Below are 15958 nucleotides of genomic sequence, written 5' to 3'. Positions count from 1 at the left end.
ATTTAAGCCTAATTCTATATGAAATCTGCCATGAAACTTCCATTAAACTTCATCAACTGCTCTGCTATATTTTGGTAGCTTTACACCATTCTCTGTGAGAGCATATATAAAATTATAGTGTTGAAAAGTGATGGAAGGTTCAGTTGGTCAAAAAGTAGTTGTGGGAAGTTGTTGTGGTGGTTGACTTAGACGATGTCGTTTTGTTGGAAGTTGAAGGAGTCTTGAGCAGAGACTTGAGCCCCCTGCACGATTTCATGTGTGCGTGCATCTTCTCCGGCTTGAAACTCTTCCCACATTGCCTGCAATTGCAATGCATTTCAAAGATGTCAAATCGTATTTAAGATTCCAGATTATTTCGTTCTAGTTAGGAAACGATGCTTAACCCAACTTTATGATATTGTATGTTTTGAACATAATTCTTGCGACATTTACTTTTGATTTAAACATCGTACCAATGAAAATGTTGTCTTTCACTTATATCTACAAACCCAACAAAATAAAAAATACATGCAATATTTATTAGTTTAATCCTAAATCAGATTTTGATTCTCATTAAAATGGAATTTAAACCACTTTTTTTCCCTTTATTTTCTTCAACTATGTTAAATCACCACTTTAACCAAATAATTTAAGTTGGATTTTTATCAACCAAACAAAATTGATATACGTCTTTGCTTTTGTTTCAACCTTATATCAATAGAGGTGTTGTCCTTCACTTATATAGTCATGATTTCTTCTCCTCTAGTTAATATAAACTTTGTTTTCACTCCTTACCAACCCAACAATATAATCAATAATCAATGCATACAATATTTATTAGCTAATATCATATCAAGTTTTAATTTCGTCTAAAACAGAATTCAAATCAAATTTACAACTTACAACCTCATTTGGATTAGTTGGCTGTTTTATTATTCCCAACAAATAAATATTTTAAGTGAAAAGAACTACTTTTTTTTTTTTTTGCCCTTTTTAGTTCAACCAACGTTAAATAACAAGTTGAACTTTATATATATATTGTTTATAAGTATATTCTTGAAAGGGGTTTATGCAAATTTAAAAGAGAAGACTTCTAAAACAGACTACTTCTTCAACTCTTATAAGGCCATTGTGTTTGCACTTTTAAAATTATTGAGATAATTGCGTTGACCAACCAAAACTAAAAAGTGAGAACACATTTTCATGGAATTAGTCAGAAAAATGGTTACTTAAATGAGGAAACTTACGAGCAGTTCGGTCCGCCCATCGCCTTGAAAGCCGCCGTCGCCGCCGCCACCTTTCTCCCGCCGCTTTCCTTCGGCCTCTTCTTCCTTAATTCATCGAAGCTTTTCCTGCAAAATACGCCCAAAACGCATCGTTTTACTCTTATTCATCTCCAATTAAAATTCAATCTCGTCCAACTTTGTTAAAACTTACCAATTATTCTTAAATTGTCCTTTTATCCCCTTAAACAAATTCTAGTATTTTTTATTCAACACTAAACTCTATTACATTCCATTAATTCTGAAATAAAAATCTGTCAAGTTCAAGCAACTGTTATATTAAGTAAAAAAAAGAAAAAAATTAAAAAGCTAGAAGTTAAAGAATATTACCGAGAGTTTTGTTGGTTGTTGTGGCGGTGGATATCGAGCTGCCCGTCCCAAGAACTTCGGAGAACTCGGGCAGAGCCGCCCAACATGTCGTCTCTGCAAATAACGGCGTCGTTTTTGGGTTTCTCCGGCAGATTCGGTGGATCTTTGGCGGCAGATCGGTTCTTGATCAAAACGGTGTCGTTCGTATCCACGGCGCCGCACGTGATCCATTGGCGAAGCACGTGGGAAGCTCCGCTCGAGTAGCTCTTGCTCTTCGTGAAAGCAGGATGAGTAGATGAAGATGATGATGACGACGATGATGAAACTGTTGACGTGGCAGTGGGTCCACCTGTTCGGATTTAGTAACTTTACGGTTTGATTTTTTGGTTTATAAAGTTTATTCAATCATAACCAATTTTCTAAAGTGAGAGAGGTTGAAAATTGGTATTTTGTTTCCTTGTGTTAAAAAAAAAGTCGAAAATTTCAACTTAATTGGAGGTTATTATTTAAACAGTGGTTGACAAATAATTATTGAGCATATTCAAATATCAACAAATCAAAAAAAATATTATGAGTCTAAACTCTTAAAGTGGAATGCCACAGTTGAAATAATAAAAATTTCCTAATTACATTACGTTAGTCACCTCTCTATTTAAGTTAATCACCTATAAAAACTTGACATCTAAAAAAAAAACTTATTTTTTAGTACTTGTCAAAAATTTAATAATAATAGTAAAAAATATAGATACCGAGGGATAAATAATTAGATAAACTCCTTTTGAGTTAAAAAATCGTTATTAAAATAGTAAAAAAAAAGCCATCTTTTAATTAATTAATAGTAGGACAAAGTGAACCTAGATTATTAATAACGGATATATATTTCTAATAAAAAAGTTATGAATTTGATGAAGTTCTCTGTGCTAAAAAAATATTTAGAAAAAAAAAGTTACCTTCTTTCTCCATTTTGTCTTTCTCTATATATTTCTCCTCCTTCAATTTCTCATATAACGAAGAATATTGGTTGTTGAATCCCTCAATTTCTTCTACTCCTATTCCCTGTTTTGCTGTCTCCAAAAAATTCTTGGTTTCTTCTTCAACCTTGATGGAATCACCGTCGTCTGTGACCGTCGATCTCTCCGAATCGCACGGCGGCGATTCTCCATTCATTTGCAGTTTGGCCGGAAAATCTCGAGTGGGTTCCAATTCATCTGATCTGAACACTGAATTTTTCCTCTGCTTAGAGGAGGAACAAGTGAGGCCAGAATTATCTGTGAGAAATACAATATATAACGAATATTAGGATATTAATTTTGAAAAAAGAAAAAAAATGGAAAAAAGGGTCACGAGTGGGAGTGGAGAAATTACGAAATAGAGTGGGAAATTGAATTATTTGAGATCCTTGGAGGACATATTCGTTGTCAGAAAATGGAGTTATGAGATCGTCATCCACCAGGTCTTGCCAAACGTAGCCTGTTTTGTACTTTCTGCAAACCCTCAGTTCAATTAATTCTCTTTCACTTAGTACAATACAATTCAATTCAAACTTGGGTTCTCAAAAAAGAGAGAAAAATTGTGCCTTTTTACTTTTTACTGCAAGAGAGAGAGAGGGTAACAATGGTGGAAATCAAATGGAGTTCCTTTTTTTTTAACTTACTTACCTTTTGTATGACCATGAGAAGGCTTCTGGCATCTCCTTCCCTCTCAATTCCCCTAGCCACCTCTTTACATCTTCAAACATGCCAAGAAAACAAAACCCGATTCGTTTCATACCGTATGAGAGATATTAAACTTCCACTGAACTCGAGAAATTAACACATGAGACCCAAAAAATAATAGAGATTATAAAAATTTGAACGTGAGATTTCTTGTTCTCTAAATTAAATCCAAAATCTTTTAAGTTGGTGGATTAAGTATTTTTAATTATTTATTTTCCTATTTTGAGAAATTAATCGACTAAACTCTTCATTCTTTAAAACAAGAAGAAACTCATTTCATATCAATACTCATTTAACCCGAAGAAAAAGATTAAACTTAGGTGATCTCCTCCAAATTTTCAAGTTAACTCATTTATGGATAACTTGAGGGTGAATAAAATTTCTTGTCAATAATATTAAAGAAATAACGACATTTCTATTCCGATGGATAGAATTAATTAATTAGTGTACTTATGAATTTATAATTCAGCCATCTTTTTGAACAATGCCAATTTGACACCATTGGCCCATTTCTTCAAACAAAGAAGAAACCCACTTCATACCAAAAGATCAGAAAGGAATGAGTAAGAACCTCGGAGGAAAACGCCGGCGACGGCGGTGGCGGTGGCGGCGGCGAGATGATGAACACGGATGAGATGAGGTTGCTCCACGTGTCCCATCCGGCTAAGAAAGTAAAGAATATGAACTCTTCTAATTTCCCCACCTTTATTATTAGCCTCCATTAACAACCCTGATCTCTTCTTCAGCTGCATAATTAATAATCAAAAACTCCAAAACCAAAGATATTCAGCAACAACAAATAACAGAAGAAGAAAAGAATTAGATTAAGATTAATCCCTCTTCTTTTAAGGCAAAACCCTGTTGGAATTTCATTATATATATATAAAAAAGAAAAGACACCACTCACAGAAAAGAGAAATCTTTGTCTGTCGGCCGGCCTGCATGCCCCTAATTAATTCTACTAAAAGCCGAGAACATAAGTCCTTTGTTAGTTCCTTTGTTAGTGTTTTGTTTTGGTTTTTCAAAACCTTAATTTATTATTGTCACAGATTTTTATTTATGTAGCAGGCCTACCCACCCTATTAAGTATTAAACTAAAAGGAAAAAAGAAATCTCGCATGCCAGGAAAAAGTAAAAATTATATATCGAGACTCGAAAAAAATTTAACTTCTGATTGTCTCTGACTCTTGTTTTTGAATTCTGTCTGATACTTCTTTTCTCCCACTTGTCTTCTTGTCTGTGTTTGTGTTTTTAGAGAGAGAAACATGGGAGAGAGAGGGTTGACTTAATTAAGTGAATTAAGCAGGAAACAAAATGAAGAATGATGTGAATAGGCTAGATTAGTTTCCTTCGACTACCGTGACTTAAAATTTTCATCTTTACATGTTGTACTAAAGATCAACTATGATAACTATTTCCAATTATAGTGAGTTCGAATTTTTATCTCCGTGTTGTACTAAAAATATATAGATAAATTAATAGATAAGTTTGTAACTTTCCGTTTTTGTTTTTTATTTCCTTTTATCCTCATGGTTCTTTTAGGACTACAAAAGACATGTTCGATTTGGCAATGAGTATTCTGTTTTTTAAATTCATTGTATCTAATGAATTAAGTGCATTTGTAGCATTGACAGTTTTGTCTTTTGAAACTGTTTTCAACAATAATGGTACAATGGTATATTTTCAGTATTTTCATATTTTAAATTTGAAACTTAAAATTACAAAAAAAAAAAAAAACTTTGGTAAATATTTTATTTCATGTTATTTTAACTCATTTCATTTTTTCTTTTAAAATTAAAACATGAAAAATATAATATTATACTGTAAATTATATAAAATTGTAAAATAATAATTATACAAAATTTATAACAAAAATGTTAAAAAATTAATTTGAACATTTTTTTATTCATTTATTTTTTGAATAGAAGTCTATTTGGATAAGTGTTTAAACGGCTTTCCCAAAAAGTTCTTGTCAATTTTATCCACTCCAATCAATGAAATGCTAAATAAGTCTGCTATTCTCTTTATTCTCACTGGATTCTTAAATCGATCTTACATGGCATTTGATATCGAGAAACTAGAAGGGAATGGTCTTATCTTTTGAGTAAATCAAGGATCATACTTCTCGACTATGTTACTTTAAGCCCAATACTCTATTATCATTTTCCTTGACAAGATATTACTTACCTATACTTTTACACTATTAAATAATTAAGTAGTGGATCAGAGTTGTCAATAAGTTATTATACAAAGTTCAATTTGGGTTAATTAAAAAATTTAAAAGTTATGGGGTTTAAAGAAAATACTTGAAAGATTAAAGTGAAGTTTAAGAATTAAGATAATATTTACAATTTATTCTTAAATATTGGGACAAGTTTCTTGGATTGGGAGAAAGAGGGTTAGTTCACCCAAAAAACACTTAGCAAATTGATTGGTTGATGAAAACTCCAATCTACAAGGGTGTGAAGAGTACTTTATTTGTCTTTAAAGAAAGAAAATTTGGCTCCATCTTTCACTTCCATTCCTTCTGTTGGGTTAGGTTGTGACATCCTTTCAAAAGGAAAAATTAAAATAAAAATTGGCTACCCATTTTTAGTGCATAATAGTATCATGTAAATTGAGAAATTATTGGACGAAGCTGTCGTAATTTTGCTAATAAATTTTAAAAAATATTTTGAGTTTGTATCCGTTGGTTTATTATGGGCATGTAGATTTTTGAGTTTACATCGAATTGTTTTTAGGGGGCAACCACATTGTAACAATCTCGTTCAATAATTTTTCATATAAAAATTTAGTCATAAATCAATATATTGAAATTAATATCAACTTTAAAGATTATCGACAAGGATGGAAATGATTTTTTTTTTTCTAGATAGTAACGACGATGATGGAAATGAACGTTCATGAAAATTCGGAAAAGATTAGAATGTATAAATAAATAAGTCTCAAAAGCTTAGAGACAAACAAAAGTTTAAATTTATTAAGTTCATATGTTTATAAAAAGATTCTGATATTAGAAAGTAAGTATAGGAATTTGTAGTAATTATTGTTATAATCAGTTTCTCTTTTTTTATCTCTCTCTATTTTCTTTTAAATACATTATCTAATTCATCTCAATATGAATTAGTAATTGAGTTCCTATTTTAACATTTTACAATATATATCTAATTCATATTGAGGTTTAGGTGATCAACCATGTAAATTGTGTAAATCTTTCATTTTTTATTTTTTTTCCATTAAATTTTTATTCAATGACGATTTTATTTTAAAAAAATGTTTATTTACTTATACTTTTATTTGCTCATTGTATACTTTTTAAAATGTTTATCAAATCTTAACCAATTTTCTAATTTGGGTAAGATACCAAAAGTATTTTTAAAACATAAAATTTAAACAAAGAAAACATAAATATAAAAGAATCTTATTTATTAGAAACGATTTTCTTAAATCAAACACGTAGTCACTGAAACGATGGAGAAATTAAAAGATAATAATTTAATGATTATTTATCAATTAAAAAAGTTATTTTTTGAGACTTTTTGGTTTCCACGGGTGATTGGTCTAATAATTTGAAAAGTTAAATTCTTTTGTTTTCTTGGTCAATTTGTTTACTATTTAAAAATTATTATAGGTCTAAACTCTAAATCCCACTTCTTATTTATAATTACCATAGGTATATAAATAATATCTTATTATTATAGCATGGTTTCCAAATTACTTAATACAAATAAGGAGAGAATTAGTAATTTAGAAAAAAAAAATACCATCTAATGAGTAGACATAAAATGAAACCGAGCACTTAAAATATACTCCCGGGTTATAGTTTAACTAGTCAAAACATTAATAATTAAAATATTTAAAATTCCGTATTTGAATTTAATATTTGGAAGAAAAAAATGGCCCCTTATTTTTTCAAAAGTATTGAGCCACCCGCTGGTATTCACTTGAGTTTGGGCTTTTAATCCTTATATCTTTGTGGAGGAGCCCACTTATATAGGCCTGTTTATTGGGCTGAAAATCTATAACGGACCCATAGAATCTTCGACAGGCCCATGTAGGCATGGACTATTCATATTGGTCCTAGTTCTGGCCGTTAACATGGAGTAAGTCTTGGAACAACAACAAATAAAAAAGGAGAAAAATAAAATAAAATTAGCATACAATAATAAAAAAATAATTAGAAAAGCAAACAATTTTTTCGGTAAAGGAATATAAGGCTAAATCCACCGAATGGTCGATAATCTTTTAGGTAATTTTATTTTTATCATTTTTTTTAAGATTATTTTAATTTTATCCTTAATCCTTTAAAGTTCTCACTTTTATCATTAATCCATTTAAAATTCTCAATAAGTCATTTCATAAGAAAATTTTTTTAATAAATTTGTTTTGTCATTAAATTATTATTTTATTAACATATTTATTATTTACTAGGTAAAAATGCCACCTAAGCATGCCATTGAAGAATTGAATTTTATGTATAAACAGTAATATATTAATAAAATAATAATTTAACGATACAATTTTTGTTGGGAAATTTAAAAAAATATACCTAATTGAAAACTTTTAATATATTAAAGATGAAATTAAAAGTTTTAAGGGTTAACTACAAAATTATGATCTTGTTAAAAGATTAGGAAATATTTTGTACATTTAAAAAAAAAATTATTGAAGGAAGGGATAAGATATGTAAAGAAGACAGACAAGTGCCAGCTGTAGGACTTTGTTGAAACGTCAAATCGTGGGTTTTATCAAACTTGTGAATTTTGTTCATGTCGTCCCACACAGCCGATGCTTAAGAATCTCAACAAAATAAATGCTCAATCGGTCCATAAATACAAACTAAAAATGTCAAAATATACATTTTATTTATGTCAAACTTGTTTATATGTTCCTTTAAAATTCATCAAATTGTTAATTGATATATGGATTAAAATAAAGGTGATACATTTAGTGTTATTTTTATTCGGAGGATTGAGTATATTAAATCTCTAAACTTTGAACGTTGAATTCAACCACGGTAGGATATAGGTGAATTATTAACCTTTGAGTATTTCTATTGTTAAATATATATATATATATATATATATATATATATATATATATATTATTGGAACATTGACATTGTCTATCAAGTCACACACACCAATTCAACCAACATTTATCTAAGGTTAAACTATTTTGTACATATTTAGTATGTTATCCTATGTAATTATTGTGTCATTAATTATGTTACCTAAATGTTGACGTGATATATGTTTATTGGACAAATTGCGCAATTAATTTGACATGACAAAATCGAACAAAATAGAAGGAGATTGGCTAGATACAATAGAGAGATTTCGTACACCGTCATAGACTCTACTTAAAGTATCATGCGACTTACCACTTGTTACATCGGCATGCACTCATTAAACTATCCAAATTAAACTTATATCGATGTATTAGGCTCACAATACTAGTGCACATAACCTAATTTACAACCAATATCCAACCATCTTCATTTCTTGTTGTACTTGTAGAATTGCAATTCTAGGGTTGTTGAGCTTTCCACTTGGAGTACAAGAATTAGCATATCATATAATGCACTAAGAAATCAAAATTAAAATCCTTTGTCTAATAAGCTACCACAATTTTCTTTTCTTGCACTTTTGAGCACTCTCTTCCAAACATCACTATAAAAAGTTTGAATCATTTCACACAAAACTACTTTTATCTCCAAGCTACAAAGCCCTCATCTCATAGCTAGCAGCCATGGCATTAAAGCTTGCAGCTATGGTGTTTGTGATATTGCTTCTTCGAGACTCGGAGGCTGCGATCTCGTGTAGCGATGTTGTCACAGACCTAAGGCCATGCGTGAGCTACCTCGTGAGCGGTAGCGGGAAGCCACCAGCGGCTTGTTGCACCGGTGCAAATGCTCTAGCCTCCGCAGCTACAACCACTGCTGACAAGAAGGCTGCATGCGAATGCATCAAATCAGCTGCTGGTAGTTTGAATTACAACGCTAAATTGGCACAAGATCTTCCTAGCAATTGTGGCATTAGCCTGCCTTTCACGGTCTCCGCTAGCGTCGACTGTTCCAAGTATGAAAATTTAAAAATCAAAATAGAATAATTGAAACTCTTCCGAACCATAAATATTCTAGAAAGAACAAAAACCTCAATTTACAAATAATAGAAAAATATCTTAAAGCTCATTTGATAACCGTTTAGTTTTAGTTTTCTATTTCTGAAAAATTATGTTTGTTTGCTCACAATTTTCTGAGTATGTTTTCACCTTTTTTAAAAAATATATTTGTATTTTTAACCGAATTCTAAGAACCGAAATAAAATTTTCAAAACTACCAAATTCTAAGTAGTAAAATAAAGAAATATACGAGGGAAAATAGCGTTTACAAGTTTAATTTTCAAAAACAGAAAATTAAAAATAAAATAGTTATCAAACCAAAAAAACGGAAAACTAGCTTTGAACACTCTCTTGAGCAAAGGTTGCCTATTTTTCTTCCTTATTTTTCTGTCAACAAACTAACGTTAACTTTGCCTATGGGTGTTTTGTGTTCTTAATTTTCAGGATTGGTTGATTGTGAGACAGAATTTTGAACAGAATGGACAAGAAAAACACCAGAATTCTACTATAAACTTGGAGAAATTACTACATATTATGTAATAAAATAAAACCATTTGGAATGGAATCTAATCTCATGGATTTTTAGATTCTTTTTATGTGTCTTAATATCATGTGCTGCAGTTTCTACTTTTTTTCTTTTTATATACATAAGAAGATATTATCCCTTTTTCTTAAACTTTTCAATTTTTTCTTTTATGGATGGAATATTTGAGTTGAAACATTATTATCTGTCAGATTTTCAAACACAGCGACAGTTTTCGGTTACGGGGGATTTAATCTATTAGATACATTTAGAAGTTCATTCACTAATTTTGTGTCCCTAATCTTTCAATTTTGTATTTAATAAATTTTTAAATTTTAAAAAATATATCTAATAAGTGAAGATATCTATTAAACAGAAAATTAAAAGTCCAACAAGAACTATTTAAACCCAACCCCTCAAAGTTTAGGGAATAAAACTTGTAACCTAACCACTATTTTTATGTCTAAACTCATAATTTTATAATTAAAAATGTAACCTCAATAATTTAAAAACAACAAATAAAATCATTAGCAACTAAGAACAATACATATACTAACCAATCAATACCCACTTTTTATCGACCACCATTAAATTTTTCATATCTATGAAAGGAGGGAAATGTAGAAAAATAGATAATTCTTCTGTTATTCATAACCGTCAAATATTTATTAGCAGTTAGCACAAAAATTTATGATGACGAGTAATTAGCATATCCTTGAATATCAAACTTAGCCTAAAAAGCAAAAACCTTTTTTTGAAAACTAATGTTTATATAACTTTGGCTATGGATTTGTTGTGTTCTTAATTTCAGGATTGGTTGATTCCTGCTGAGACAGCATTTGATCAGAAGGGACCATAAATAATTCCAACATTCTGCAATAAAGTTGGAGAAAATTACTACATATTTAAATAAAATTACCAGCTGGAATAATGGAATCTAATCTCATGAGATTTTTAATTAATTGGCTAGCTTCCTAATTTATGCCTTAATATCATGTGCTATTATTTTTGTTCTTTAATTCTTAGAGACAATAAAAAGATATTATCCCTTTTTCTTAAACTTTTCAATAATTAATTTCTTATGGATGATGGGAATATTTGAGCTGAAACTGAAACATTATCTGTCAGATTTCGAACACGACAACAGTTCACATGGATCCAACGACCCAACATGCATCTGCTTGAGAGTCTTGGACTCTTCTCACTCACTTTTTTGATTATGGGATTTGAAAAATAAAAATAAAAAAATCACTACTTTGATCTCAATAAAACCTTTAAATTATTTGGTCAATGCCAACATTTTTGTAGTATATTTTTAAGACTACGGAGACATGTGCATAATTAAATCAGTTGAGCTATATATTCAGGTTGACAGTCGAGATTCTATTTGATATATATGAGTTTGTTGATTATTGTAGGTAATTAATGGTTTAATTATGTTGGATTTTTGACAAAATATTATAGGAGCAAAAATTTCACATCATAAAGGTACACTAAGCTAGGTGATACTTCGTGCACGGGTTTGGATTTTCCAAATTAGAAACAAAGCCTTGTATACCAATTCTAGTTCTGTGAGTGGTACAAAATTAGGGAGACAATTATTTGTAGTTGTAATATTTTTCACCTAATATATTTTCTTTAGACATAGGTCTTTGTTTTATCTTCGGTTCAGAGTTTTCCACATAAATTAAATCTTTTGGTTTATATCAGTGTTTTGAGTTTACACTTAGTTTGAAGAAGTTAATTAGTTTTACTTTTACGTACTTTATGTTTGGGTTACAAAGAAATATTAATTAAGTCATAAAAAGTAAAATTATATTGATTTTTTTATAGTACAAAATTATATATTGAATTTTGATTTGGGTAACTTCGTGTTTAGCTTATAAGTTTATATGATTTATAGAGAGTTAGAGATTAGTATATGTCGTATATATGGAAGATGATTTTTATTATTCAATTTGAGTTCAAACTAAGTTTAATCAGTAACATTTATGATCTTTAATATAGCAACCTTTCTAAAATTAGATGGAAATTAAAATTATCTACTATGTAATGCAATATGGATTTTTAAGAGAAACCAAGAGATAATTTTGGTGCTATAAATCGGAAATAAAGTCCGAAAAACATAAACACAAATCGTTAAACATGATCAAACAATTCATACAGGAATTCAAACATAAGACCTCATAATCATGTTAAAACGTGATTAAACCACCATTGAATTCAAAAACTTAACTTGATAAATTAAATTTGCTTAAGTTGAATAGATTAGAATAAATTTACTCGTCTATAGAAGATTTAATACGTAAACAATCAAATAAGCTAAAGAAGGAAAACACACCTTATACACATTTCCAAAGAGATAACAAATCATCAGCCTCTTTGTTTTTGTTGGTTTTTTTCTTCTTCTAAGATTTTGAAACAAAACAAATCAACCTCTCTCTGTCTTCCACATTTGATGTAGAGAGAGAGAGAGAACTTGAATCACCAGTTAAACATCTCAATAGATTACCCACTAAAATTATAATAATGCACAAGAAATGCATATATAAAAATATATAGAGAGAGAGAGAATAAAATCACGGGCAGTTGGGGTTTCTGCCCGGGCCGCCGTAGAAGAAGTAATTGCCCCACTCGCCGGACTTGCCATTCTGAACGTCGTAGCAGCTGGGTTGCTCTGTGAACGTTCCGATATCCTCCGGTGCCTGGAGGTTGTTCGATCCGTCCACCACCTATATTCAAACATTATGAACCCGTTTGATAACGTTAACTCCAATGATAATAAATTCAAAAATAATAAAATAATATTTTTTATTTATGTTTTGTAAAAAACTTGCGTTGGAAGAACATAAATAATTGTTAAAGGTTTTTTAATAAAATTAGAAACAAGAACAAAAATACTACGAAACATGTTTTTCTTTTTTCTTTTGACAAGAGCTTTGTATGTTTAGTCCATAAATCTTAGAAAATTGTGTTTTAATAGATCTTTAAATTTCAATATTATGCCCAATAGTTCTTCAATTTTCTTTTTTTTTTAAAATTGTATAATAGATTCTTAGGCTTTCAATATTTTGTCTAATTTTGTATTTCTTGCGCACTTTTCAAAGTTTAAAAAATATTAGATACAAAATTAAAAGTTTAAATATTTATTTGAAATTTTTATAATTCAACAATCTACCTAGTAGCCATAAAATTGAAAATGTATATTAATCCTACATTTTTAAAATTTATAATTTTATTAGACACAATCTTAAAAGATATATATTTTAGGCACGTACGCATCTTACGAAAAAAAAAAAAACTAGTTTAGAAAATCTAATATATTTCGAGTATAAACTAAATTTTGTCAACATGAACATAATTCAACATAATCAAAATGTAAGCCTTCTTTCGAAGTCAAAAGTTCAATCTCCTTTGTTAGAGTAAAAGTGTGACTAAGTTAAAATTTCAAACTTTTAAATTGAGTAGGCAAACATGGGTTCTTCATTTTAAGCCAAAAACACTTAATCATTTAGCTCGCTTGAAATATCAAAAAACTTACCATTTTGTTTTTTGTTTTTATTTTTTTATTTTTTTACTTTTAATATTATTTTGACTCATATATTTATCTCTTTTACTATATTTTTTTCTAAAGACGTTTTCAAAATTTTAAATCACAATTAGGAGAACCTGAATGTTGCGGAAGTAGCCGGCCTTGCCGAAGCCTTCCTCCGGGAAGTGGCCGCTGCCCATCTGCGTGGAGGTGTGCTGGCCGTCGGATTCGGAGTTGACGACTTCTCCGCCCCATTCGATCATGGAGGCGCTGTCGGTCAGATAAGAGAACAAGAACGCCGGCCAATATCCCAACACGTGGCTGTTTCCGAATTGCATCCACCAGTTCCCTTCTTTCGGGTCCTACCATACCAATTTTACCAAAACATTTCTTATTTTCTCATTACCAAAAAATAAAAGGGCTCAGAAAATTTTAATGGATGGAGGGTAAAAGTTGAACAGATCTGTCAGAGATTCTCTGCTTTTGAAAACTTGCTAAAAGTTTTTGGGTTTTCTTTTTCTGGGATGTTCTGATTTTGAAGAATATTCAAGCGGGTGGGTGGGTTTTGATCGAAACCCAGTTCAGAATTTGAAGAAACTTCAAGACCCAACTCAAAATTTGGAGTCTTAATTTTCACTTATTTTGATCAAACCCACTTCAAATTTTGAGGAAAATGTAAGTGGGTAAGTGAGTTTTCTTCTTTTTCTTTCTATTTTTCCTGTTCTTATCAAAACCCAGTTCAGATTTTGAAGATAATTCAAGTGGGCAAGTGGGGTTTTTTTCCCCCTGTTTTCAGTTCAAAACCAAATCCAAATTATCAAACTTTGAAGAAACTCACCTTCCAAATGAGCAAGCTAATGTCATATTGAGAACTTCTATAAGAAGAAATGGGATAGATACTGGCACCCATGGCTATTTGATTGTTGATTTGAACAAACCCAGAACAGAGGAGATTGTAGCAACCAGTGGCTTGATATGCATCACTCTGTTAAAAAACAACAAATTTAAACTCAAAAAGAGGGGCAAAAAAAAAAAAAAAAAAAAAAACCTCCATTCAACTTCAATTTTGCAGAATTGTAAGTTCTGAAACAAAATCTTACAGTCCAGTAAGTGAAAAGTCGAGTGTTATTGTCTCCATACAAATCAGGGCTGACCTGTGTATTTTCCAAGAGAGGAACCAAGAAAAAATTAGCCCTGATTCTTGAAACGTTTCCTTAAAATTTCTCAGAAAAGGAAAAAATAGAGAATTTATGAACATTAATTAAGACCTGCCAGCCAGCTTCAATGCTATTGAGATCTTCCCCAAAAGTTCCTCCAAGAATCCAGATCTGAGAGAGGCTAAATTCGTTTGTCTGTTGGATTTTTGGGGACCAAACGTTTATAGTTGCCTTAGCTCCATAGTATTTTCCTCCTTCAACGTATATAATTGCATGCTAACAACTCCAAAAGCAAAAGCAAACCAGAAAAAATAAAAATAAATCCACATTTGAGAAAATTTTGAAACAAATTTCAGAGAATGAATGCCCTTTTGGGAATTTTGAAACATGCTCTGTTTCTAGAAGTACCTGATGTCCAGTTTGGCCATTGAGATCAATATCAATGGATGTGGGTTTCACAGTGGCCTGAGGCTTCTTCTTGCCATAGCTTTTTATGGAGCTTGCTCTTAAAATGTCAGCTTTTTTTGTTCTTCTAATGGGAATTGTTCCTTCTGGGCATCTTCCTTTCAAGTGCCATAATTGAGTAATGGGCTTTGATTCTGAAGGGTTTGAAGACACCTTGTTGTCTTTGAAAATCCCTTCTGGGTGAAAATTTGGCCTCATCTGCAGAAACCCACTTGCAAAATCAGAGGAGAAAAAGACCCAAAATCGAAAATATGAAGAAAGTTTAGAGAAATTACCTGAATTGTGTGGTTTCTGAGCAGAGGATGATCAAAAGCTGGCTGATGAGCCATATGAACACAGTCGATTATATCTCCATCTGGGCTCTGTTTAAAACCCATTTTTAAGCAAAAAGGGATAAAAAAAAAACGAAATTTTTGAAAGAAGAATTGAGAAAATTGACGACCTTGATGGATTTAACAGGTGGTTTATTGAGTTTCTTGAGGTGGGTGTGAGCCTCCAGCCTCCAGTGGCGGAGGCGGCTGGTTTTTGCGGCGGCCGGCGGCGCCAGTGACAGAGAAATGAGGAATAACGTTAAGAGGAGGTTTAGAGGAGTGGTGATTTTAGTGGTCGGAGCCGCCATGGAAGGACAGCTTGAGTGAATCTGAATGGAAAAAGTAGGCCAACTTTTTGAAATGAAAAGCAAAACTGGGTTCTTGAGATTGTGTAATGGGGTAGTATTAGTAGCAGTGGTAGTGCGTAATTTTCTTGGTTGACTAAAGATTTAAGCTGGCAAACCAGAACAAGTGTTTTTAGCAGAGAGAGAGAGAGAGACAGAGAGGAGAGAGATTGATATTCTAAGAGTTGTGGGCATGGAGAAATTATTTGTGAGGTGA

The 15958-nt window shown here is 31.0% G+C and overlaps 3 protein-coding genes across 4 annotated transcripts; 1 reads left to right on the top strand and 2 right to left on the bottom strand.

Annotated features, from left to right (window-relative positions):
- Window positions 1–136: 136 nt before the first annotated feature.
- LOC111014499 (UPSTREAM OF FLC protein (DUF966)) lies at window positions 137–4429 on the bottom strand. 2 transcript variants are annotated; one of them, XM_022289269.2, is made up of 8 exons: window positions 4194–4429; window positions 3858–4032; window positions 3230–3299; window positions 2937–3055; window positions 2522–2839; window positions 1593–1920; window positions 1227–1331; window positions 137–299 (listed from the first exon to the last, which is right to left on the bottom strand). In XM_022289269.2, exons 2-8 carry the CDS (start codon window positions 4006–4008, stop codon window positions 140–142), a joined length of 1251 nt encoding a protein of 416 aa, XP_022144961.2. In that variant the 5' UTR covers window positions 4009–4032; window positions 4194–4429; the 3' UTR covers window positions 137–139. The 2 variants fall into 2 exon arrangements, with proteins under 2 accessions (XP_022144961.2, XP_022144952.2); XM_022289260.2 differs by having other exon boundaries at window positions 3858–4429.
- Window positions 4430–8973: 4544 nt separating this feature from the next.
- Window positions 8974–9999, top strand: LOC111019036 (Bifunctional inhibitor/lipid-transfer protein/seed storage 2S albumin superfamily protein). The gene is made up of 2 exons (XM_022295327.2): window positions 8974–9366; window positions 9854–9999. The coding sequence occupies exons 1-2, from the start codon at window positions 9038–9040 to the stop codon at window positions 9861–9863; spliced, it is 339 nt and encodes a 112-aa protein (XP_022151019.1). The 5' UTR covers window positions 8974–9037; the 3' UTR covers window positions 9864–9999.
- A 2251-nt stretch (window positions 10000–12250) lies between these two features.
- Window positions 12251–15958, bottom strand: LOC111020390 (protein neprosin). The gene is made up of 8 exons (XM_088117904.1): window positions 15529–15958; window positions 15362–15448; window positions 15030–15284; window positions 14733–14897; window positions 14565–14618; window positions 14303–14449; window positions 13602–13826; window positions 12251–12664 (listed from the first exon to the last, which is right to left on the bottom strand). The coding sequence occupies exons 1-8, from the start codon at window positions 15703–15705 to the stop codon at window positions 12512–12514; spliced, it is 1263 nt and encodes a 420-aa protein (XP_087974030.1). The 5' UTR covers window positions 15706–15958; the 3' UTR covers window positions 12251–12511.

This window comes from Momordica charantia (genome assembly GCF_013281855.1).
Source record: "Momordica charantia cultivar OHB3-1 chromosome 9 unlocalized genomic scaffold, Mcharantia_2.0 BLBB01000009.1, whole genome shotgun sequence".
Taxonomy (NCBI): domain Eukaryota; kingdom Viridiplantae; phylum Streptophyta; class Magnoliopsida; order Cucurbitales; family Cucurbitaceae; genus Momordica; species Momordica charantia.
The sequence above is the reverse complement of the archived record's forward strand: the minus strand, read 5'-3'. Positions and strand labels throughout refer to the sequence as shown.

Excerpts from the sequence above, each read along its gene's own strand:
- LOC111014499 (XM_022289260.2), bottom strand. The coding sequence starts at position 4,038 with ATGCAGCTGAAGAAGAGATCAGGGTTGTTAATGGAGGCTAATAATAAA. Across the intron at positions 3,056-3,229 it reads TTCTCATGGTCATACAAAAG|AAAGTACAAAACAGGCTACG; the intron begins GTAAGTAAGTTA and ends GAGGGTTTGCAG. Across the intron at positions 300-1,226 it reads ATGGGCGGACCGAACTGCTC|GCAATGTGGGAAGAGTTTCA; the intron begins GTAAGTTTCCTC and ends TTGCAATTGCAG.
- LOC111019036 (XM_022295327.2), top strand. The coding sequence starts at position 9,038 with ATGGCATTAAAGCTTGCAGCTATGGTGTTTGTGATATTGCTTCTTCGA.
- LOC111020390 (XM_088117904.1), bottom strand. The coding sequence starts at position 15,705 with ATGGCGGCTCCGACCACTAAAATCACCACTCCTCTAAACCTCCTCTTA. Across the intron at positions 14,898-15,029 it reads ATGGCCAAACTGGACATCAG|CATGCAATTATATACGTTGA; the intron begins GTACTTCTAGAA and ends TGGAGTTGTTAG. Across the intron at positions 12,665-13,601 it reads GCTACTTCCGCAACATTCAG|GTGGTGGACGGATCGAACAA; the intron begins GTTCTCCTAATT and ends GTTTGAATATAG.